This window comes from Delphinus delphis, chromosome 18, assembly GCF_949987515.2.
Source record: "Delphinus delphis chromosome 18, mDelDel1.2, whole genome shotgun sequence".
Taxonomy (NCBI): Eukaryota; Metazoa; Chordata; class Mammalia; order Artiodactyla; family Delphinidae; genus Delphinus; species Delphinus delphis.
Genome location: NC_082700.1, coordinates 10001780 through 10027168, shown reverse-complemented (window position 1 = coordinate 10027168; position 25389 = coordinate 10001780). Strand labels below are relative to the sequence as shown.

The 25389-nt window shown below is 36.1% G+C and overlaps 1 protein-coding gene across 1 annotated transcript; it reads right to left on the bottom strand.

Moving 5' to 3' along the window:
* Window positions 1–10432: 10432 nt before the first annotated feature.
* RFC3 (replication factor C subunit 3) lies at window positions 10433–25195 on the bottom strand. The gene is made up of 9 exons (XM_059995687.1): window positions 25022–25195; window positions 22332–22469; window positions 19641–19708; window positions 17626–17723; window positions 15400–15581; window positions 14228–14364; window positions 14039–14137; window positions 11909–11978; window positions 10433–10712 (listed from the first exon to the last, which is right to left on the bottom strand). The coding sequence occupies exons 1-9, from the start codon at window positions 25106–25108 to the stop codon at window positions 10521–10523; spliced, it is 1071 nt and encodes a 356-aa protein (XP_059851670.1). The 5' UTR covers window positions 25109–25195; the 3' UTR covers window positions 10433–10520.
* Between the last annotated feature and the right edge of the window lie 194 nt (window positions 25196–25389).

Below are 25389 nucleotides of genomic sequence, written 5' to 3'. Positions count from 1 at the left end.
CAGCATTAGGTTGTAATTTAAATGAGAGTTAAGGTTTGTAGGGACCACTTTCCTTTACTGAGAGGAAAGTAATTTATTATGTCTTTCATACCACAATCAAACTGATAAAGAGCATCTCATGATAACACTCCAAATTTCTATTGGAATTGTAAACAGGAAAGAAACCAAGGGGCAAATAGCTAATAAAATTTAGTTCATCAATTTGAAAAATATGAAATGATTATGTCTTTCTTGAGAACTAGGTAGAAAGAAAATGGCTGCTAAGGGTTGATTCTGTAATTTTTAAGAAATGTGTTTCATGATTTGGAGGGCTGTAATTTGGAAATAACATTTAAATTCCTATTACTCAGTTCTATAACTCAAAGTATAACACAGTACTTAAGGAAAAACCACAGCAAGAGGTTTTTTTTTGTGTGTGTGACACATATTACACAACTTCAAACCTTAGGAACAAAATTTAATTTATATTATAAAAACATAAAATCAAAGGGGAGTGACATCAGTATCATGGCAGCTTAAGATGTACCTCATCTTTGTCTTCCCACCAACAATAAAATTTGGCATCCACCTATGGAAAGAAATCCCTTTCAGGAAGCTGCGGAATCCAGCACCATAAGCCAAGGGACCCGGGAGGAGTCTCGTCCAGCCATCCATCAGGTAATAGGGAGACAGGCCTCAGTCCCCGATGTGGACCCTGTCATGGCCTATAAACTGGCCCCAGCCTCTTTCAACCACCATCTAGGAGCCCCTGAGAACACCAACTTAGACATTCACTCAAGGACAAGAGAGACTTTGCAAAAGTTCAGGCTTCCAGAGAAGTCCCAGAATTCCATTGGAGGAAAAAAAAAGTTTGGATGTATTGGAGGAGGTAAGAGGGACAGTTTGACTTTACCCACATCACCCCTCCACCGAGGGATGGCACAGCTTAGGGCCAAGAGAGATCTTCCTCACGGTGATTTATCCCACAGAAGAAAGGGAGAGCATGTGAGTGAACACCCCGCTGCCCCAGCTGTACACAACATGCCAAAGGGGCTCCTTTCTCTCTTGCTCCATCCAGAGTATAGAATCATGAGTTACGTGACTGTGGGCAAGAATAAGTGGGGAGAGTGGCAGATACAACTACTGAAGGACAGTAAGAGGCACAGATCTTAACTGTGTCGTGAATTCCACCAAGAACCTGCCCAACAGCTGCTGGGAATGCATTACCAGTGGATCACAACTGGCTCACGGGAACCTCAAGCACTCTGTGTGCCTCACCTACAAACTCCCCATCTTGTGGTCAGCTCCCTGCGTGTGCTCCCGACGGTGGCAGCAAGAATAAGCTTTGGAAGATAGTGAGCATGCACATATGCTGGCCAAATCTGCAGGCCAGGGAGAGATCACAAACTTGACCCTAAGCACCACCTGTGGGGAATAAAAGAGAGGCTGTCAGCACTCACTCAGCCTGGTGCATTGACGGATCCAGAGAAGGCATAAAGCCTAAGAATTCTGCCACAAGAGGGAGCAAGAAGCATGGAGGAGGTATACTCCAAAAAGGGTCTAAGATAGCCTCAGAATCTCTAATAAGGCTGATGGGAGGTATCTCTCTCCCAGAAGCAGTTAGTGAAGCCTTGAGGGGGTGACTGCTACTTCAGAAGTAAAGAAATAATGCAAAAGTTCAAAGAACATGAAAAATCAAGATAACATGGACACCACCAAAGGATCACAGTAATCTTCTGGTAACCAAACCCAAAGACATGGAGATCTGTGATTTACCCAATAAAGAATTCAAGTTTTAAGGAAGCTTGATGAGGTACAAGAAAACACAGAAAGACATGAACCATATCAGGAAAACAATAAATGAACAAAATAAGAAGTTTAGCAAATGCTCATAGCAGCACTATTTACAATAGCCAAGACACGGAAACAACCCAAATCCCCATCAACAGATGATTGGCTTAAGAAAATGTGGCATATATATATATGATATATATATATATATAAATAAAATATATAAATATGATGGAATATTACTCAGCCATAAAAAAGAATGAAATATTGCCATTTGCAGCAACATGGATAGACCTAGAGAATATCATACTGAGTGAAGTCAGACAAAGATAAATATATGAAGTCACTTGTATGTAGTATCTAAAAAGTAGTACAGACGAATCTATATACAAAACAGACTCACAGACACAGAAAACAAACTTATGGTTACCAAAGGGGGAAGGGAGGGGAGAAGGATAAATTAGGAGTTTGGGATTAACAAATACAAACTACTACACATAAAATAGATAAGGAACAAGGATTTACTGTATAACACAGGGAACTATATTCAATAACTTGTAATAACCTATAATGGAAAATAATCTAAAAAAATACATATGTAACTGAATCACTTTGCTGTACACTTAAAACTAACACAATACTGTAAATCAACTATGCTTCAATTAAAAAAAAAAGAAGAAGAAAAGTTTAGCAGAGAGACAGAAGTCATAAAAAGGAACCAAATGGAAATTCTGGGGCTGAAGGATACAATGAATGAAATGAAAAATGAAATAGAAAATATCAATGGCAGAATGAATCAAGCAGAAGAAAAAAATCTGTAAGACTGAAGAAAGAACTCAGAAATTACACAATCAGAGAAGAACGAAGAAAAAAGATGTAAAAGAGTACAGAAAGTTACATAATCTATGACATATCATCTAAAGGACCAGTTTGTAAATTACTGAAGTTCCAGATTTAGAAAAGAGGGAGAAGGGGGCAGATAGCTTATTTAAAGAAATAATTACTAAGAACTTCCCAAGTCCATGGAGAGATTTGGAAATCCAAGTTCGTGAAGCTCATAGGTCACCCAACTAAGAGATTCTCTCCAAGGCACATTATAATAAAACTGTCAAATATCAGAGACAAAGAAAGAATCTTAAAAGCATTAAAGGAAAAAGCTTGCATTTACAAGGCAACCCCCATAATGCTATCAGCAATTTTCTAAGAAGAAACCTCAGAGGTCAAGACAGAGTGGGATAATATATTCAAAACACTGAAGGAAAAAAACTGCCAACAAAAATATTTTATGTGGCAAAGCTGTCTTTCAGAAATGAAGGTGAGATAGACTATTCCAGACAAAGCTGAGGGAATTCATCACCACTAACCTGATTATAAGAAATGCTGAAAGGAGTTCTTCAAATTGAAATGAAGAAACACTAATTAGTAATATGAAAATGTACTGAACACTGGTAAAAATAAGTACACAGTCAAATTCAGAATACCCTAATACTGTAATACGGTTAAGTGTTAACCACTTAACTTTTGTACAAAGGTTAAAGGACAAGAGTATAAGAATTACTATAGCTACAATGATTTGTTAATGAATAAACAGTATAAAAACAGGTAAATTGTGACATCAAAAGCGTAAGAGGAAGGGGGAGTAAAAGGATAGTTATTGTGTGCAACTGAAGTTGTTAATAAAACAGACTGTTATATCTATGTTTTATGTAAGCCTCATGGTAATCACAAAGCAAAAATCTATAGGAGACTCACAAAAGATAAAGAAAAGGGAATCAAAACATACCCCTACAGAAAACCATCAATTCACAAAGCAGCAGCAGCAGAAGAAAAAAGCAAGGGACTTACAAAACAGCCAAAAAACCATTAATAAGATATCATTAATAAGTCCTTACCTGTCAATAATTACTCTAAATGTAAATGGAGATTCTTCAAATAATTAAAAATAGAATTACCATATGATCCAGTAACACCACTTCTGGGTATTTATCCAAAGTAAATGAAAACAAGACATGAAGCCTGTATCTGTACTTTCATGTTCATTGCAGCATTATTCACAACAGTCAAGATATGGAAACAACCTAAGTGTTCATCTATGGACAAATAAAGAGGTGATATACATACATACACAATCACACACACATAATTATTATTCAGCCATGAAAAAGATGAAAACAGTGCCATCTGTGACAACATGGATGGACTTTGAGGGCATTATGCTAAGTGAAATAATTAACACAGAGAAAGAAACATACCGCATGATATCACCTATATGTGGAATCTAAAAAAGCCGAACTCATAGAAACAGATAATAGAATGGTGGTTAACAGGGGCTGGTCAATGGGGAAATGGGGATACACTGGTCAAAGAGTACAAGCTACCAATTTTAAGATGAATAAGTTCTGGGGATCTAATATACAGCACGTTGATTATAATTAATAATACTGTATTACATACCAGAAAGTAGTTACGAGAGTAGATCTTAAGTGCTCTCACCACAAAAATAAAATTGTAATGATGTGATGTGATGGGAGGTATTGCTAATGCTATGGTGGTAATCATTTTGCAATATGTAAGTGTATCTATCAACACATTGTACACTTTAAACTTACACAATGTTATATATCAATTATATCTCAATAAAGCTGGGGGGGAAAATGTAAATCATACATTTTTAAAGAATACGTAAGATAGTGATTCACACCCAGGAATCAGGGCCTTCATTTAAAATCCTGACATCAAGACTTTTACTGCCAGTTAAAAAAGAGTAACTGATACTGCACTTGCCCTCCATTGTAAACAACTAGAAAACGAGACAAAACATAAAAGGAATGCTACATCAGACACTGGAGCAGGTAGTGCAATGCTGTGATACGTTAAAGAAAAGAAACCAAGGAAGTAAACTCTAAAATCACCCCTGATTTCTGCCGAGAGGCACTTTCCAGCCTACAGGGTAGGAAGGGCAAACCCAGGCAGACAACTGTGACAACAATGAGTTGAGGAGAAAAGAGCAAAATTCAGAGACTGGGGTGGCTGAACATGCATGCAGAGATCTGAAAAGAGGAGAATTATACAGAAAAAGTGCAACAGAAATCTGCATAAGGGTTGCCTTGCATCCTTGGCTGATTACTAAGCTGCATATACATTGAGTATGACTCCACAAAGCCAGGCAGAGAGAAAAAAAACAAGCAAACAACAACAAAAAAACTACTGGGGAAAGACCTACTAGAAACTAAGCTGAATAATTACCAGAGCTCACACAGGGCTGGAAGACAGTGAGTTCTGGTGACCCAGGATGTAGCTCCTCAATGATCTCTGGGGCATTCGATCAACACTAGAAAGATCAAACCACAGCTGTAAAGCTCAACTAGGGATAAAGACTACTCTAGGCACACCCTAAAAAAGGTTAAAAATAAGCATGAAAAGGATCAAGCTGCTAATCAAATAACTGCCTGTGAAAACAAAGTTCAACACTGTTTAAAGAAAGACGGTTTCACTGGATGATCTTTAAAGCAAGTTAGACTGTGCAAAAGATTAGTGAATTTAAAGGCAACAGAAACTATTCAAACTGAAGGATGGTGAGAAAAAGTCTGGAAAAAAGATAGAAACCCTGTGATTTATGGGCACTATCATGAAGTAAGAGATGTAACTGGAGTCTCAGAGGAGAGGGCAGAAAAATAATGAAGAAAATGGCTACATTTTCCTAAATTTGATAAAATACAGAAATCCACAAATCCAAGAACTGAAACAAATGTAAAGCCAGTATAAAGCAGTATGAACACAAAGAAAAATCATGCCAAGACACATCTTAAACTGCTGGAATTGGCCATAAAGAGAAGTTGTAAATCTTACAAGAAGCCACAGGAAGTAAAATAAAACAAAAAACGCATAGGAAAAAAATTAGAATGCAGATGTCTCCTCAGAAACAATGCAAACTGAAACACAAAACTGTATTTTTAAGATACAGAAAGAAAAACAACTGTCAAATTACAATTTTATACCCATTAAAAATGCTTTTCAAAAAAGAATGCAAAATAAAGCCATTTTAGGCCAAACCCGCCTCCCCCAAAAAACAAAAACAAAAACCTGGGAGAATTCACCAGAAGATCTGCCCCACAAGAAAAGCTAAACCTGTTTCAGAGTAAAGGAAAATTACATCAGATTGAAATTTGCATATACAAAAAAAAGCAATGAAGAAATGAGTCAGTGGAGGGCTACTTCTATTAATTGAAACAGGAGGAGATTGAGTAATTTCCCTCCACAGAAAAGTATAAAAACAGACAAAATTGTCAAAAAATAACCAATCATGACACTGAAAATTGATCAAAATCAGACAACAAATTTGAAAAATGTTTATTGTTGAAAAACTAGATTTGGACAAAAATGGTAGCAACTCCATGACTTTCTATACTTGGTATTATTACCTTGTACCTACCACTTATTCAGTAAAAACTGTACCTTTATAAGTTTAAGGCTAGTTGCAGCCAGAGTATTAGACTGAATTAACAGTTGGGAACAAGGAAAACCCATAGCTTTGGTAAACCAAGGTTGCACGTCCAGTTCATGGCCACTAAGAAATCAATCAGATAGTGAACTGAGAGATCCTAGAAGTGAAAGAGCCACACAGTGGCTAAGACAAACTCTTAATTCACACATACCTGACCGACCGCTTAAGTGGAAAAATGAAAACCAAGGGATACTGAGAACTGGTTGCAACCTTGAATGTTTTCCTCAACTCACAAACAGCTCAGCAGACTTAAAGTCTCAACTTGAAGATGTCTGAGTTCACACTCCACCCAAATCATTGGGTTGACCACTAAGCTATGCAGACAGAAAGATGAAGCCAGGCTAAAATAAAAACAACTGAGTAGAAACATCAGTGGCAGCACAATGCAAGGAAGATAAATTACAGAGTTTAAGTATAGGTAAGCTAGGAAACAAACAAAAAACATACAAAAAAAATCAGAAAACCAAAAGAGAATCCAAAGTTACTAAAATATATTATCTAAAATTAAAGTTTTCAGCCACAAAATTACCACACATTGGTGTAGGGGGAGGGGGAAGAAGTATAATGATACACAAGGGAAAAAGCAGTCAATATAAACTGACTGAGTGGGACCAGATGCTGGGTTCAGGAAAGACTTCAAAGCAACTATTACAAACATGTTCAAAGAATTAAAGGAAAACATGCTAACAGGGAGACAGAAAATAGGAAATCGTAATAGAAACATTGAAACTATATAGAACAAAACGGAAATTCTAGAGTTAAAATGTACGAACACTAAAGTGAAAAATAAATTAGATGAGATACCTGATACGAAATGGCAGAAGGATTCAGCGAGTTTGAAGATTTATCAATAAAATTATCCAAGCCAAAGAACTCAGAGAAAAAAGACTAAAGAAAAATGAACAGAGAATCAGCCACCTGTGGGCCAATGTCAAGTATTCTGGGATATAAGTAAAAGGAGTCTCAAAGTAGATGAGAAAAAAAGGTCAGAAAAAAAGGTTTGAATAAATAATGGCAAAAAAATTCCCTAAATTGATACTATAATACTAATGCTACTCATAATAATCTGATCCAAGAAACTAAACAAAGCCCAAGTAAGATAAACACAAAGAACTACAACTAGCTACATCATGGTCACCTTGCTAAAAGGCAAAGAAAAAAAATACTGAAAACGTCAAGAAGAAAGTAATGTATCATGTAAAAGTGAACAATCATATGTTACTGGCTAACTTCTCATCAGAAATAATAGAGATCAGAAGGTAGCAGAATGAAATATTTGAAGCGCTAGGGGAAAAATAATAACAATTTTAAATGAACCTAGAATTCTGTGAGTGAAGACAAAATAGGTACATTCCAGATAATCAAAACTGAGAGAATGCTAGCAGACCTTAGCTATAAGAAATATGTCTACCATACAAACTCTAATCAAAAGAAAGCTGGAGTGGTAATATTAATATAAGATAAAATAGATTCAGAGTAAGGAATATTACCAGAAATCAGGAGGAGCGTTCATAAAGGGGTCAATTCATCAGGAAGACATAACAATCCTAAAATTTTATGCACCTAATGAGCTTCTAAATGCATGAAAACCCAAAAGAACTAAATTAGACAAATCCATAAATACAGTTAGCGATCTCAATATTCCTCTTAGTAAATGACAGAAAATTAACAAGGGTAGAGAAGCCTTTAAAATATATCTGAAAATTTTCAATCATTTGGAAATTAAACAACACACTTCCAAGTAATCATTTGGTCAAAGAAAAACATCTCAAGTGAAACTGAAAAATAGTTTGAACTAAATGGAAATGAAAACACAAGATATCAAAATCTGTAAGAGGAAGTTAGATCAGTATTCAGGGTAAAATTTGTAATTTTAAATGATAGAAGAGAATGGTCTAAAATCAATTACCTAAACGTCCATTTTAAGACTCTGGAAAAATAAGAGCAAACTACATCAAAAGAAGAAGGATGGGATTAATAAAGATGGAAAAGGTAATCAATGAAATATAAAACAGACAATATAGAAAATCAATTAAACCAATTTTATAGAGACAACTAGAATGCCCATACAATGCTGGTAGGAATATAAAATGGTACACTTTGAGAATCTGGTGACTTCTTAAAAGTTAAACTGACACCTATCTTAGGTCTAATTATTCCATTCCTATGTATTTACTCAAGAGAAGTGAAAACATACATCCACAAAATGACTTCCAGAAATATTCAGAACTTTATTCATACTAAACAAATCCTGGAAACCCAAAGGTCCATAAACAAGTCAATGGGTTGTAAAAGTGTATATAAACATACACTGATCAATGAACATTAAAGAAATTAATGAAATATGCAACAATATAGATGAATCTCAGTTATAATTCTGAGAGAATGAAGCCTTAACCAAAGACCATACAGTATTTGACTCTAAATTCTTGAACAGGCAAAACTAATCTATAATGACAGGAAGCAGATCAATGGTCACTTGAGTTGGGGTAGGGGTGGGCTGACTGCAAAAGGGATATGGAAGAAATTTTTCAGGGTGATGGAATCTGTATCTTGATTGGGATGATGGTTGCACTGAATACCTTTGTCAAAAATCAAACTGCAGACTTAAAATGGGTATGTTTTATTGTATGAATTATACTTCATTTCTCAAGTTTCTTATTCATAGCTCAGAGATAATACTTCACAGAGTGGTAAGGTTATAATGAAATAGTACACATACCCAGTGCAATGCCTACCATGTAGTAAGCAGTTCGTTATTCATCAGTTCTCCACCTGAACACCTGCTGTTTCTAAGGAGCTTTCAAGACTCCCATACCATTATTAAGATAGCTGCAGTTAAAAAATTCTTCTTCATAGGGAACTAAAATGCCTCTCTCCAACCTACATCCATTGATCCTAAGTCTACCCTCTCTAGAGCAGTTGTTCTCAAACTGAGGCATGCATCAGAATCACTTGGAGGGGTGGTACAACACAAAGACTGCTGAGGCTTATCCCGATCGTTTGATTCAGCAGACCTGGAGTGAGACCGGAGAGTTTGCATTTCTGAGTTCCCAGGTGATGCTGGTGATGCCAGGGATTCCACTCTGAGAAGCACTGCTTTAGAGAAACATAATTTATAAGACCACTCATACTTCCAAGTGCATCATTTTAAACACTGGAAGAGTTAACATATTTTTTAACTTTCCTTTTTTCCAAATTAAAGCAGTCTTAGTTCTTCCAAACCTCACTTTCCTAGTTCTCTGTTAGAATGTCAATATCCCTCCTAACATGTAGCCCCCAGGACTGAGACTTCCAGTTGGGACCTGACTAGTACCACACCCCCCACCCCACAAAAAAGGCAACAATCATTTATCTTAACCTGAACAGTTTCCCAGGTTTAGGTTTTTCAGTGTGTGTGTAGTTGTGTCTTTGTCAATCAAACACTTCCTGATTGTTTATCACCAACTGCTATAAGAGCAGGTCTTGCTAATATTCTTATACAGAGCCTGTCATAAACTTCTGTCAAGCAAAGCCTTTGTTCCATGAACCAAATTCCTGAATTAAAAAATGCTCCAAAGGACAGGACCAATAATACAACAGTATACTTGTTCAAAGAGTAATTTCAACAGTAATATACCTTTGCTTCAGAACTACGTGATGCATATTCTTCAGGAGTCTTCAAGTACTTAATGAAAACATGCTTATCTGAATCACTGAAAATAAAAGCTGGAATTCTACAGTTTCAATAGAAATGGTATGTGCAATTTTCTCCACACCCATGCTATTACATTTCAAAATTAATTCCTATATTTCCTGCAAAAATATAATTCTTGGTTGAGGGAAAAAATGATTAAACGTAATGACTTGCCAAGCAAAAATTTATGTACCTGTGGCCAAAAATGGTCATCTGAAGGATAGAAAACAATCCCTGCTTTCTTATGTGTAAATTTCCTCCAGCAGGTGAGAGAGTATACAGAAATGAGAGGATCAACACTGCATACTTGGAAAACAAATTTTTAAAGTAAATTAAAATCATGTTCCTAGACTCTAAAGTTTCTAGTTGTATCCTTTCAATACACTTCAATAGTACAGGAGCAATTATTTAACCTAGAGAATAATGATTAATAATTCAGAGGAATTATTACAAAAACCACAAATAAGACATAATTAAGTAAAGTTAGTTTATTTTACCTGTAGCTCTTCCAATATAAATTTAATGTAAATGCTGATACTGAGAAATATTAGGAAGAATTACTGATAGATGTCAGAATATCATGCCTTCCAATCCATCCTCCATGAACTTCTTATAAAGTGCCATAAATTTGGCCACAAATGCTTCCAAGTGATAAATGGCTTTGCTACCCAGCTGTAGACGATGTTCATAGTAAGCTGCCATCTGGGCCACTTCCCCTTTCAGTTGTCCATCACAATTATGTAAAAGCTCTGACAGAAGGCCCTAAAGAAAGATAACTAGTAATTAAAAAAGTAATCATTTTTAAAAAATATTAGCTGAAAATGCTTTATTTCTCTCATTCAAAAAGGAAGTAAAACTTAAGTTAAATACGTTCTTTTTTAATTTCTGATGGACCAGCAGATTTCATCCAAAAGTACATACCATTCTATAATGTAAAAATGTGATAGTTATCTTTCATATTCCAACTCTAAATATTTAAATGTACAAGGGTGCAAAGATATAAGTACAAAGATGCTTACCGCAGCATTATTAATTATAATAATCTGTAGACAACCTAAAGCTCCACCAACAGGGGTCATATCCAAAAACTGTGGTATAGTCATATAATGAAATCCCACCCATCCACTAAAAAGAATAAGGTAAATCTGTACTGTCATGAAACAGCAACCATACTACACTGCTGAATTTTAAAAAAAGAAGGGAAAAAAGAAACAAACAGCGCAGGACACTGAAGTTTTGTGAAACACACACATATATGGGCTTATTTCTATGTGACTAGAAAAGAGGTCTTATGGAAACAGAGTGTGGAGCTTCACTTTTTTCTTTGTATATTTGGTATCATTTGAATTTTTTCATGTAAGGATTACCAGGTAATTTTAATAAATACAAACAAACAAAGAAACAGTGTGTTCCCTAAAATCTAACAGTCAGCCTATCTATCCAGCTGGGGAGTTGATTAGGTTTAGATCAGCCCTAAACTGTGTCTTACAATATCCCTCTGCCTCCTTCTTTAACCTCATTACTCAAGTGCACTGGGCCTTGCTGTCTGCAATACTTGTTCCCCAGCTACTTATATGGTTCCCTTCTTTTAATCTTTCAAGTTTTAGTTTCAACATACCTTTCTCACAGAAGCCATCACTGACCTTCCATAACCCTGCCCTCCATTGTTACCATTTCACCTTGTTACTTCCTTTGTGGCACCTGGAACATTCTGAAATCCTCTTGCTTCGTTTCCCATTTCACCCCACAAAAATGCAACTTCTCTGAAGGCAGGCCCACCCGTCCCCTTCAACACACCCCTAAAGGTGCCTGAAGCACCAGAAGCTCAATAAATATCTGTGAACTAATGAGCTGGACAGAAAGAAGTGACAATGTATCTTAGTGCAGCAAAAGCCCTGAGATCACACAAAGTCCAAGTTTTATGGTTATAAACAGTTCAAAATTTGAAATCAGGATACCTTCATTATTATTTCAGGAGGAATACAATGAGTCAGAAGCTCATAGAGTCTCCCACGAACTTCAAGGAGCCTATACAAAACAAAACAATATTCTGTGATAAAAATAGGAGGTAATTTTTCCTCTGTACTGTCTTAGTTTACGAATTAAACATCCCAATACAGACATTTTCTTAAATGGCTTATCATACTTAAGATACACCTATGGAAGCTTATCCTAATTTCAGTTCATTTTTCTAAAATGATATAATAATTGCTCACTAAATATTAGCTGCTATTCAAATTAGAAAATTATGAATTTTCTAAGATAGGTCAAACAAGAATCAAGACTAAGGGGTCAAAAATCAGAAGGAGCCATTTGGTACTGTGTGGACCAATGTTTAGAATGACACTAGCCATCCCAGTATTTCTGCACAGCTCCAAGGTTTTCTGAAATTAAGAGAAATTTCTTTTTATACAGCATAATGGCATCAACTCCCAAAACTGTTAGTCTAAATAGGCAACAGCAGCACTCGAACAAGTTCATTTATGAGCTGTCAAAACCTGTTTGGAAACGAGGAAAGGGCCGCAGCAGCTAGAATAATTAAGTAAAGTAATAATCAACTGAAGTCTTAAAAATACATCTAATAATAGTCAAATAGTCAAATACTGCAACATCTGTACCTAAATCTCTTAAGAGCTGGAAAGTTCAACTACTACCGCCAATTTTTCTTCATTAAAATCAGAACAAAAACAAGAAAGTCATCTTTAGCGTGGAAATATTTTATGGAAGTAAAAGGCTCCCAAGACACACTTTGTTTGAATTTTATTTCTTTAAAGCCTGAAATTTCTTCACTGATTGATAATATTTTACAGAACGGAATGCACATTTTTTCCTAAAGTCAAGGTTTCTTTTCTGAAGAACCTACCTAAAATGTTTGCACTTTTCGAAAACTATTAATTTCTTCAACTAAAATAAATGAATTAATAGGAATTCAATGCAAATACCACATACCCATTATCTATGACTAATCACTTCCTCTAATCTATATGGTAGCCCAAAAGTACACATTATCATTTCCTTTGAAGAATTTCTTATAAAAATAAGAATTCATCAGATATACCATACAAGAAGAGAAACATGGTATAATCGTCTCATGATTATTTTCACGTAAACCAGGGAAGCTTATATTTCAGTGGTTGCATTCAGTCTAGTCTGTTTCCTAAAAGAATCAACCCTCTCTAAAGTCCAAAGATGGTTTCTCAGTTCTGACAGGCAAAAAATAGTAGCAAACTGTGTCTCAGTGAGCCTAAGGGACCTTCACTAGACGTTCCAAAGGTAGTGAGTGGGCCTTAAGACTGTCACTCTTGATTTGGAGAAGAGCAGACTGCCCTTCTCAATCAAAGCTGTCATGATAAATCAAACAAGCAGTGGCTGAAGTACTCTCAGCATGGTCTACTACTGAAGAAGAAACCTAGGAAGTAAACAGAAACAACTGTACAGCAAATACGCACAGAACACTTCCTAAATACTGATGGCATATACACAATATTATTCTTAACAAAGCCTATCATCACACATGAGCACCGGGTCTTCTAGTTCTCAATCCATTATCACACAATCTCTTCTGCTCTTATAACAAAGGTACAAGTATCCTTGGTATAAATAATAGCATCTTCATTATACAAATGAAAAAGTTGAAGCTCTAAGATGAAGTTACCTGCTCAAGGACACTTAGCTAAAACTCAGTAGAAGAACTAGAAGTCTGACCCACAGTCTAGGGTCTTTCTATGACACATCAATACAAAGTTACATATTGTGATTTTCAATATTAGAAAGCTAGACACATCATGCTATGTATTAATATTAAATCATCCGAGATTCTGGGAAAAACCTAAAACTTCCAAAATTTGTTTTAATTTATGTAGAAGTTCCACATTTACATGCCAATAGCCATGATATCATATGCTAAACTATTCTGAACCACTAAATTTCTAAAATTAAATCCTACCTTTTCTTTATAAGTGTACTATTATAGATTTAATTATAATTCTAAATGGCATGGTATTAGCATAAAACAGCTAACCTAAAACTTAGAATATCTGTACTATCTCAATGACCAAACTTTCATGGTGATCTTTTACAGTGGTTACCTCTGTGGAGTCTGCTGACTGACAATAGCATTGGCAGTCTCCCTCAGATACACCTCCCAATCTGTTTCAGGGATTTCTTGATCTCCAGTAAAAGGATATCTACATGACAAAAAGAGAACACAATAAATTAAATGAAAGTGGGCTTATGTCCCAAAATGTTTCCCACGGTAACTTCCCCCTTTCACTCACTGTTGCACTCTGCAGGCTTCACACATAAGCAGAGCTTTTCTGAGATTTCTGCAGGACTTCTCTGCAAGTCTACGAGCCAGTTGTGAAGGAAGATTTAGACCTTCCTTCTTGCACACAGTAGATAACACATGGCAAATCTACAAACAAAATAATTAACAAAAATGGGCAATCTGTCAAACAGCATACTGAGACAATTTCTGTTAATATCTTTATAGACCCTCCCCAACCTTTTTTTTGGTCACTACCCTACCCTAACCCACTGCTCCTTCAGTAGGAGGCTAGAGGTCTAGCCTAGCTGTCAGGAAGAGGCAGCAGCTAGATGGGCAACTGGAGGAAGCTCTGGTCCCAGCTCCAAGCCTGACAGCCTCCTCAAGGCAACATGGAGTTGGAGACAAAGGGTCTCATGTTGGGGGCAAAGATACTGCTCACAAGGCTGCCAAGTAGAGCCGTACAAGCTGAAGTGCACATGACTCAGGCACTAAGACCTGAATGGTGCCCATGGGAGTGGTGTAACCTGGCAGTGCTGCTGCTTTATAGACACTTTTAACTCTATCACCCCCAAAATTTTTACAAGTGAAACTTATAATAAAGTTACTTTAACTACTTTGAAACTAATACAATGTCACATATTATCCCCACTTTGCATAAAATTGTCCCAAATCTATTAAACAGCAGAAAACTGCCTGTGAGAAACTGGTATTTCTACTGACAGCTACTAAGAATGATAAAGAAAACAAAAAAATGTATTATGTTTCAGACTAACTTTGGTCCCCTAACAGGGGACTAGGTATTCCCAAATCATCTTCTTGCAAAATCTATTTCCTGAATACTCATGCCTCCTCCATAAGCCAGTTAAATCAGGTTAAGGTAGAAGCCATTAAATAACCAGCCTTTACCTACTTTAGTAAAATCCACAATAATTACTTGTTTAAAGTAAAAGATGATTTAATGGAAAGAACATTTTCTATATATTGGTATCTGGTATTTACTACATATATATATATATATAGGTTTATACGTATATTAATAGTTAGCACCCAGGCCATAGCTACTCCTAAATTACTGATATAGCTCACTATGTTTTCACAAAAACAAACATGACAGGGATGTACACACAGTATGCATGGAATTTGAAGTGAAATTTTTTTTCTGAAAAGTTTAACTTGACTTACATCTTCAATGCTGGGAGCAGGCACACGAACTGCAAGGCACCTACTACGAATAGGTGGTATCACTTTTGATGTAGAATTGCAACACAAGATCAACCTGCAGGTGGACATATACTTTTCCATGGTTCTGCGCAAGGCATGCTGAGCATCTTTAGTGAGTTTGTCAACTTCTGTCAATAACACGACTGAGTCAAGGAAAAACAAAACAAACTTTAACTTAAGTATTTCTCTTCCTCTTCCTCCTCATTATTCAGAGTGAAATCCTAAATAATAAGCCTAATATACTACTTTCCCTTTGGAGAAGACATGCAAAACTTATAGGTATGGCGAGAATAATTTCTTTTACTTTTATTTTAAAACATTCTAAGATCAAACAAGCCTAAGAAACACTAGGCTAAACAAAGTTAAAGAGGTTATTTTGTTGTAGAATTTACTGCAGCCTTTATTATATTTATACACAGTAGAAATCACCACGACAAGGATATAATGTGCTGCATTTACCCAAAATAATTTATCTCAGGAGCACATTTCTGTAGAACACCTTAGCATTAAGGAATACACTTTGGAAAACACTGGCACAAGAGATGTAGCAAATATGGCATAAAGACATCTGGTTACTTGTATAAGATTCCATCTGGTCATAATCAAGGATTGGCCTTAAAGTGCTTCAGGAATAGTATGTAGGGACTGAATCCAACTGTTGTATTTTTCATTGTATTAAATTATTTCTAGAAGATGACAGTGGTAGCATTTGTAGCATTTGAATCTCTCCCATAAAAACAGACAGAAAAAGTAAAGATTCCAAGACCCAAGACAACATTTATATCAAAACTAGGTGACAAGTTGTCCCTAAGAACCCTAAATATGAGCAAGTGAGAATAAGAAACTATGTGTGGGAGGAAGTGGCTGGGATCCACCAGGTTTTTGACAGCCTTTAGGACAGGAGAACCCCAAATCACCCACAAAAGCACACTGGAAATACCATGGGCCAATTTAAGAACAGCACTCAGAGGGCTCAATTCATGGCTAAGAGCTAAGGAACCTTGATGCAATAAGGTTTGAGAGAACATTGGACTGAAAATAATAAAATGAATATTCCTTCCAAGATAACACTTCACAGTTTGGAGATGTTCTGGAATTAGAACCGAAATTGAACAGAACAGGAAAAATAAAGACAAGGAGATTGATCCCAGTATCTGACAAGGATAGCACCAAATAAAATGATAAAAAAATAAATCATTGCTAGGTGAGAAAACAGCAGCATATTTTAAAAATTAACACATCCCAACCAAGTGACATTTACTCCAGAAATGCAAAGCAGTTTCATTAAAAGATCCAGTAATATAATACTAAACACTAAGAAGAAAAATCATAAAACTACATTAATGGATACAGGAGAGCATTTGAAAAAAAATTTTTAATTTATTTTGAAGTACAGACTGAGGAGGAAAGATAAGAAATACACTGGAATATGCACAGGTGATTTACAAAACAGTAAAATAAGCAATGAACAAAAGATAAAATCATCACATTCACTAAAAAAAAAACAAGTACAAACAATTTAGTTTCTCCACTCAAACTGACAAGGATTAAAAATAATTATCCAGTGTTGATAAATGTTAGCGAGAAATGGGCATTCCTAAACACTGCTGATGGTAGCACAGAGCTATACCCTCTTTCACATGAAGAATTTGGCAAAATATATGAAAAGCATTAAATATTGGCATATTTATCAAAAAAAATCTCCTGTAAAAATATACGCATATATATGCACATAAATAACACTGCAAATGTTAAGAGTAACTATTAATGGGGATTATAGCTGGTATGAATTTTCTTTTGTTTAGCTAAACATTTGATAATGAACATGTCACTTTGGTTCTAAGAACCATTATTTTTAAATCATGCAATTTCTTATTTTAAATTAAGTATTTTTTCATTACTTATCTAGTTCTAAAGTAACAAATGGGTGGCACAAATAGTTCTCTTTCTGCCAAAATTCAATTCCATTAGACTATAAACTCCCAGGAGCAGAGATCAAGTCTCTCTTGTTCACTTTTACATATTTAAAGAAAAAAAAAAGGTAGCATAGTACTTGGCACAGAACAAGAGGTTAATAAATATTTGCTAAATGGATGGAATTTACATTCCCCACTACATTTTTCTCTTATACCCACTGCTTGTAATTTAAGTGTCTGCCTCATAAAAAGAAATCTTTTTATCACATACCTTTAAAATCTTTTTGAGAGTTTGTTTCAAGTTGCTGTGATTGTGCCACTGTTTTCAACATCTCCTGAATTACTACCCGGTCACTATTTCCAGCATCACTATACAAAACAAAAATAGTGGTAAATATGTGTGTAAATATTTAGAAAGTATTATGCCCTTATTCTTAATCTGTTATTGTACGAAAAATGTTGAAGATCTTAAGTGATCAAAATTTTAATCAAACTGAGTAACACCTATTACATTCACAAAACTTTAAAAGTGAAGTGTTTTAGGGTCATTAAATACTAAAAATATTCCAATACTCAACTACAATTTGGTTAATATCACTGAAAACACCAAGCATGTTCTTATATTAAGTTTACTGAGAAGATAAACAAAATTGATAAACCATTAGCCAGACTCATCAAGAAAAAAAGGGAAAAGACTCAAAAAAAAAAAAAAAGTGAGCCATGGCCACTGAGCCTGCGCGTCAGGAGCCTGTGCTCTGCAATGGGAGAGGCCACAACAGTGAGAGGCCCGCGTACCGCAAAAAAAAAAAGAAGAGCAATAGCTATCAACAGCTTAACAAATACTTTGATACTTCTGTACCCACTATAATTCATACCTAGTCAGAGCTAATTTAAAATATAAAAATAACTCCTTGGAACAGAAATTTAATCTCTGTTCCTCTTCCCCATCCCCAAAATAGTAAAGGTCTGAGAGAGAACAAGCCTAGACAAGTCCCTCTCAGCACAAGCAGAGTTGATTCAGGGTCTTCACAAGGGGATGGGATAAGCAAATTAAGTTTAGCACACAAATCAGTACTCTGTAAGCTGCTGACTTACAGGCATTACCTGTCATTTATACCAATATCATTGCTTTAGCACTTAAGTCCTGCACCTCACAAACCAACATAAGTCACCTGGTTAATTCAGGCTGAATGTCAATTTAAAACACCTGAAAAACAAACAGCTTACCCTCCGACTATTCTTGCTACAGAGGAACTCTCAAAGAGAAAAAGAGGGCATAGAAGTCAGCTTTAGTTTATTTTCCCAAACAGCCATTGTCTGTCTCAATTCAATATTATTCGATCAATATACGTACAGTGTTTCTTTTATAATCATTTCCTTGTCCAGAATCTAAAATAATTCGCTTTTGTCTATGGAATTACCACTCTCTACTTTTACGATCAGATCCTTTCCCACCAACCTTAATTTTTTCTTTGACATACCTAGGAAAAATAATATCAGTCTGTTAGGGCTGTTCTGAGGACATAATCCATGTAAAGCTTCCCCCACAGTGCCTGCTACTGAATACACATTAACTTAAAACTCTCTTCCTCTTATTCCATTCAGTCTAGAAAGGGATGCTCGATCTCATTGCTGTGCCACTGCCCATAAAGTTGCCTTTGCCTGAAGATGTCCTTGATTCTGTTCTCCTTCAAGAACATATCAGACCCCACAGAACCCTGAAGGCTTAGCCAACTTTACGCCCAATACAATCATTTCTACATCATTTACTTAAGCAGAACGTAACTGCTGTGGCATGAGTTTTCAATGTGCCTCCCAACAAGATCCTAGTCATTATCTCATGATAGAGAATACACACAGTGGCTGATGGACTACAATACCCTCTAATCAAAAAACTGAAACAAAGAAAATGGGAACCCAAATTCACTTTCTGAAATATTTTTTCAGGCATTTACAAACTTTTTAGACACACTTTGCTCACCAGTTCTGAATGAGTCAATATAATTCAACAAAAACTTACTGACTATGCAAAATACTTTGTGTAAAGCACAGAGCTCTGTAGAGCAAGAAAACTTAATTAAAATTATTTGACTTGGGGGGGGTATCAAAGAGAAGGGAAAGAAGGAAGGTTCTAGGCTCCCCGTCTCACACAGGGCAGCTTCACTTTTATCTATTTTATATATTGTTTCCATACATAATTTTATTTCAAAAAAACATTCTGCTCTTTAAAAAAAGTCTGAACATCACTATTCTAAAATTGCTTATTTCTATGTAGTAGCAACTTACCTGGGATTAACTTCAAGGTGGTAATTGCTTGCAATAGTGCTAATTTCAATTTTCTTTTTAGATGGAGTCTGTGGACAAAGAAAGTAGTTTTTTTTAATGTTTATTCATGACTATTTCTCCTCTTTTCTGTATTTCATTCTTTTTAATTATGTAAACAATTTATGTTTACTAAAGAAAGAAAACTTTAGATGACCATCACTAATGCTTCAACTTCATTAACCCCATTCCTTTCTTAAGGTGCATGTAAACATACATGTTTTTACGTACATTGGGTCATATCACACATTCTGTTTTTAGTGTGATCACTTTTCTCCTTTACCTCCAGTAATCTCCAAACCATTCCCTGTTATCAGATCATCGTTGTAAACAATCTGCCTATGTCCTTTCACAGTCTTTTCCATGATAACACACAAAAATAAACACATACTAATACATTACTACATAGAGTCTGTCAGCATACTTGCAAAAATTGTTTTAAAAAGAGGCAATCATATATATTTCTGTGTTTTGCTTTTCCTTAACAACACATCTAGACAACCTTCTCAGACAAGTGGTATAGGCTGTTATAGTTGCATATCAACCATAACATGGATGTCCCAAAGGCAGTCATGCAGATGGGCATTTTGTTTCTTGCTTTTTACAATCTCAAACAATTCCATAATTAACATCCTTGTGCATATGTCTCATGCACTGCTTTCACGTCTATGTAACAGATTCCCAATAAAAGATCTGCTGGATTGAAGATGATGTGTTCTCTAAATTTTTATACGTATGTATGTGTTTATTAGACTCTCACTGCTTTTCCTCAACTACCACAAAGGTCAAACATCTTCACATAGGTTTACTGACTGTTTATCTTTCTCTCCTGTGGCCATTTTTTATTCAGTTTTCTACCAGATTGTTTTTACATTGTCACTTTGTAAAATCTTTTATCTAATACATTCCTTTCAAATATTTTTTATAATCCTTCATTTTTCTATTGATCTTATGTATATTATCTTGTCAAACTTTTAAAATTCATATATACCCAAGTATATATTTTCTTCTACAGTTCCCATGTTTTTTATTAAAAGGTGCTCCTGACTCATACACTGTTCATACTGTCTAAGAAATTCTATTCTAAGAAATTTAGTTTTATTTTACCATTTCAGCCTTTCATTGATCTGGATTTATAAATTATGTGTAATAGGGATTCAACTTTATTTTCTTCTGGGTTGGTAACTAGTTATGCTAGCACATTTTGCTGACCAATCCTCTTCCTACTGATGTGAAATAGATCTTGGGCTGTCATATTTCTGGGCTCTCTATTCAGTTCCACTGATGTAATCCTCTATCCCAATGCCATAGCAATATTGTTTTGCTTTTAGTAGGCTTACAGTATGGTTTAATAAACACATGTCCCACTTCACAAATCTTCTTTTTCATAATTATTTTAGCTAGTCTCAGAAATGTACTTTAAGATCACTTCATACAATTAAAAAAATAAATTGCATTTTAATTGGAATTTCACTAAAATTTATTCTGAACATGGGGAGAACAAATACTTTTAAATACTACTGAGAACATGATGCATCTTTCCATTTGATCAGCTCTTGTTTCTTGTCCTTTTATAAGATTATGTATAAGGTTTTCTTACTACCTTTCTTATTAAATTTGTCCCTGCATATTTTAAAGAATTTCCACCAGGATGTACTACCAACATCTCAAATTCAATGTGTCTAAACACAAGCTAATCCACATTAGCCTACAGTCCATTTATTCTCCTAAAGATTCTATTAATAGCACAACCTACTGTCCAGTCACTCAGTTTACATTTTTTCAGTGCCTAATATGTGCAAGACACTATACCAGAGGCTATGAAGAACATAAAAATGATGGCAACTGGACTTATTGTGGTGATTATTTCATAATGCATAAAAACATCAAATCACTATGCAGTATACCTGAAACTAATATAATGCCACATGTCAAGTATAACTTACAAAAATATAAAATTTACCCTATATAACTTCAAAACAAATACAATCTTGTCAGAGTCAAGGTGTATAAATAACTATGATCAAGGCAAAACAAAGTAATGCTCTAAAAAGTATAAACTATGGGTTGTAGGAGGAAACATTAATTATAACGGGGTTGGGGGGGCACTTCCAAGAGGATACATTTCAGCTAGATCTTAAACACTGTCAGTAAGGAACGAGTATGAAAATGCATTGCATAGCATGAGGCTACAAAACACAGCCAGGGCAAGATCATGGGAACTCTGAACATCCCAGAGCCTCATGTCTCCTCTGCCAGGCAGTCAGCTGCCCAATCTTTACCGAGTCACCAGATTCCATGTTTAAAATTTTTCTCCAAATCATTCCCTTTCCATACCCACTACTGCTCTCAGAACAATGAACTTTAGAAACTTGAGTTCTAGTTCCAGCTGACACTAATTTGAATCTGAAATGAATCCCACCACCTACCTCTTACCCCAAGTCTCCTGTTGCTCATATTTCTTCTCTAACGTAATGTAACTTTTGTCTGGTTATAATACTTAGGTCTATAAATCAGCAACTCTCAATCCTGTACACCAGGATTACCTGTGAAATTCTTACTTAAATCACACATTGGGCAGCAAAGGGTCCTATATGATGAGGACTGAAAATCCCTGCTCTAAACATTTGGAGGGCCTCAAAGTGAAATGCTTACTGTGATGGTCTGATGTTCAATTCTCAATTTTTCCACTCCCACACCATAAAGTTCACGTAGAATACACATAATTCTTGTCTTTTTTCCAGCACCTGATGGTCCATAGACTAACAGATGAGGAAAGTCACCACACTGCACCTGGAAAAAAAAAGAACAAGGCATTTTCCCCAAACTACTGCCCAACCTGTGGAAGTAAACTACTTTTCAAGTATCAAATATTTTGTGTCTCTACCTATGAAACTTCAAAAATGTGTATGTGTGTGTGTGTGTATGTATATATAGAGAGACAGATCTTTAACTCTGAAATGTTGATTATCCCCCTGGGATTAATGTTACATTACTTATGTATCTAGCACAGTACATGTAAGATACAACACTATATGCTAGAAAGCAAGAAATCCCAAACCTGGCTGACTGTCAGAATCTTCCAGAGAACTTTTAATAAAAAGACTAATTACTGGACCCCATCCACAAGATTATGACTCAGTAACTGAGACTGATGCCTGTCGTAGTTTGGGCTTCTACAAATAGTCCCTTTGATAAGAAACGAGTGCATCTGGTTTTATTTGGAAGGTAAAGGAAAACTTTGTAGGGGAGCAGGAAAGCAAGGAAGGAAGGCAGCCAACAACAGTGTTGTTAACTTAAATACCACTCTGGGCATCTGGGGCGTGATCCTGCTGTGGATACTCCTGAAGCCAGTGCAAATACACCACACTATTAAACCACCCAAGGGTGGAGAAGCTGGAGTATGATACACTACCTCTCAACAATCCTTTGCTGGCTTGGGAAAGTGAACGGAGGGAAAGAGAGGGCATTAATTCCCTGACATTTCAAGTCTTCTTAGAGGTGTCATCAAGAGAAAGCCTTCAGGAAATGCAGATGCAGGGAGTTGGAAGTCGGTCTGTGTAATTTTATAAATTAAGAGCAAGGGAATGGAGTAGGACGCTGACAGTGCTGCATTTCAAAACAAGATTGTTTGTTTTTAAAAAAAAGTTCCCAGGTGATTGTGATGCTCAGTCAGGTCTGGGGATCAGTGTTATGAAGGCTATAAAGATGACAACACAGACCTTAGCTTCAGGTGCATAAAATCTTGTGGAGCAAAAGTTTTATAAATAACCATTTTAGAAAAAATGAAAATAAGTAATATTAACAGAAGTGCTTGTTACAGTGAATTTTAATACTCTGTAAACTCATCTATCTCTGGCACTGAAAGAAAAAAGTGTCAAGGAAAGGAACTATTTACCTAAGACAACGCATGGAAAATAGTAGGTACTCCACAAATATAGCCTTCATTTTTTTAAACTTCTATCTCACCAAAATTAAGTTATGCTGCAAATGTTTCACACTTTTATTAGGTTGTAGATTCAAAGGTAAACAGGTGAATACTTTTGAAAAGCCAAATCTATTAACACAAGACTAATACACTAAATTTTTGTGCAAATATTTATTCCAAATTCTATAGAATAGAAAACTGGCAATAGAATATAAAATATATTCCATGGTTAAGAAAATCAAAGTCGAAGCTATTGTAAGAAAATGCAATTTGTCTATAAATGAAGCTGTATTCATTTATAAATTGCATTTTCTTAGAACAGCTTTGACTCTGATTTTCTTAACCATGGGATACATTTATTTAGATTTATTTAAACAGTATTTTAAATACTAAAAATAAATAAAATACTGAATTAATAGATTTACTTAAAATTAGTATAGTATTAGTATTGGAATACCAATAATTTTAAAAGAGAGTTTAAAAAAACACTTCACTCTCACAACACCACCAACTTTTCTAATGCCTTTCATATATAAGGATGGAGTTCTTTTATTATAATTTCTCACTGAAAAAAACTTTACAAATAGTACCTGTAATTCTGAAAAAGATGGGTACTGGAAGCCCAGAGGGCTGAGCAAAAACACTTCCATCATGAAGTGGTACTTTAGGCCCTTAAAAAGAGTAGATAAGTGGCTTTCTACTCAAGACCCTTCTTCCATCTCCACTCTCTACAAACTTCAGTTTGTTTTTCACAAAGCACTGCCATTAGATACTTTTATCAGCTACAACATAAAAATAGGCATCGCGACAGGAAAAGAAAAATCTGCCATTAAGGAATTAAACTTAAGGACAACCTAATACCACATAGTTTAGAATTAAAAATGACCTTAGAAATTAATAAACCCAATATCTTCCTTTTTGTAAATGCGGGCAATGACACCAAGACATTTTAAGTAAGTTTATTAAAAAGTCAGATGATGTCACTTCTCTGTTCAAAACGTTCCAAAGGCTTCCCATCTCACTCTATTAAAATTTACTGTATCTGCACTTCCTCCCACCCCCAAACTCCCCCATTTCCTACTCCTCTTCCCGCTGGCCCACGGTTTGCCAGCTGCACTGGCCTCCCGAGTGACGGGCTGTGCACACTCCTGCCTCAGGCATTCTGCACCTGCTGTTCCCTCTACCCGCTCCACTCCTCGCCCCGGAGCTCCCTACTGTGGGCTCTCCCACTTCCTTCAAGCTTCGGCTCAGATGACAGTCCTCACGGAGACTTTCTTGGTTTACAAGCACAGGCCCCTCCCCCACACCGTGTCCTCGTCCCAGTTTTACTTTTCTCCACAGCATTCATCACCTTCTGAAGCGGGAGAGCGAAGGCCTCGCCTCCTCCGGCTCTCCCCGCCCCGTCCCGCCGACTCACCAAGTTGCGCAGCTGGGCCGCCTGCTCCTTGTGATAGTCCAGCTGTCCCAAAGAGCAGGGCCGGTATTTGTCCACCCAGAGGCTCATGCCGGCCCGAGTTCCCGGGGCCCGACACTCGAACTTCCCGCGCGCTCGCCCTCCGCTCCGGACTCACAAACAAGTTTTCCCGCGAGCTCCAAATCTCGCGACATCACTACCTGCGCGGCGGCGTAAACGAGTTAGGGGCGGAAAGACTACGGAAGCCTAGTACGGACAGAATTGGGCGCAAAGTCGGATATCACCTACTCGTTAATGCTCATTGTTTTATTTAATCATTTTCTTTGTTCTCACCCTCTATCATAGTACAGTAATTATTAAGCAAAATTGGA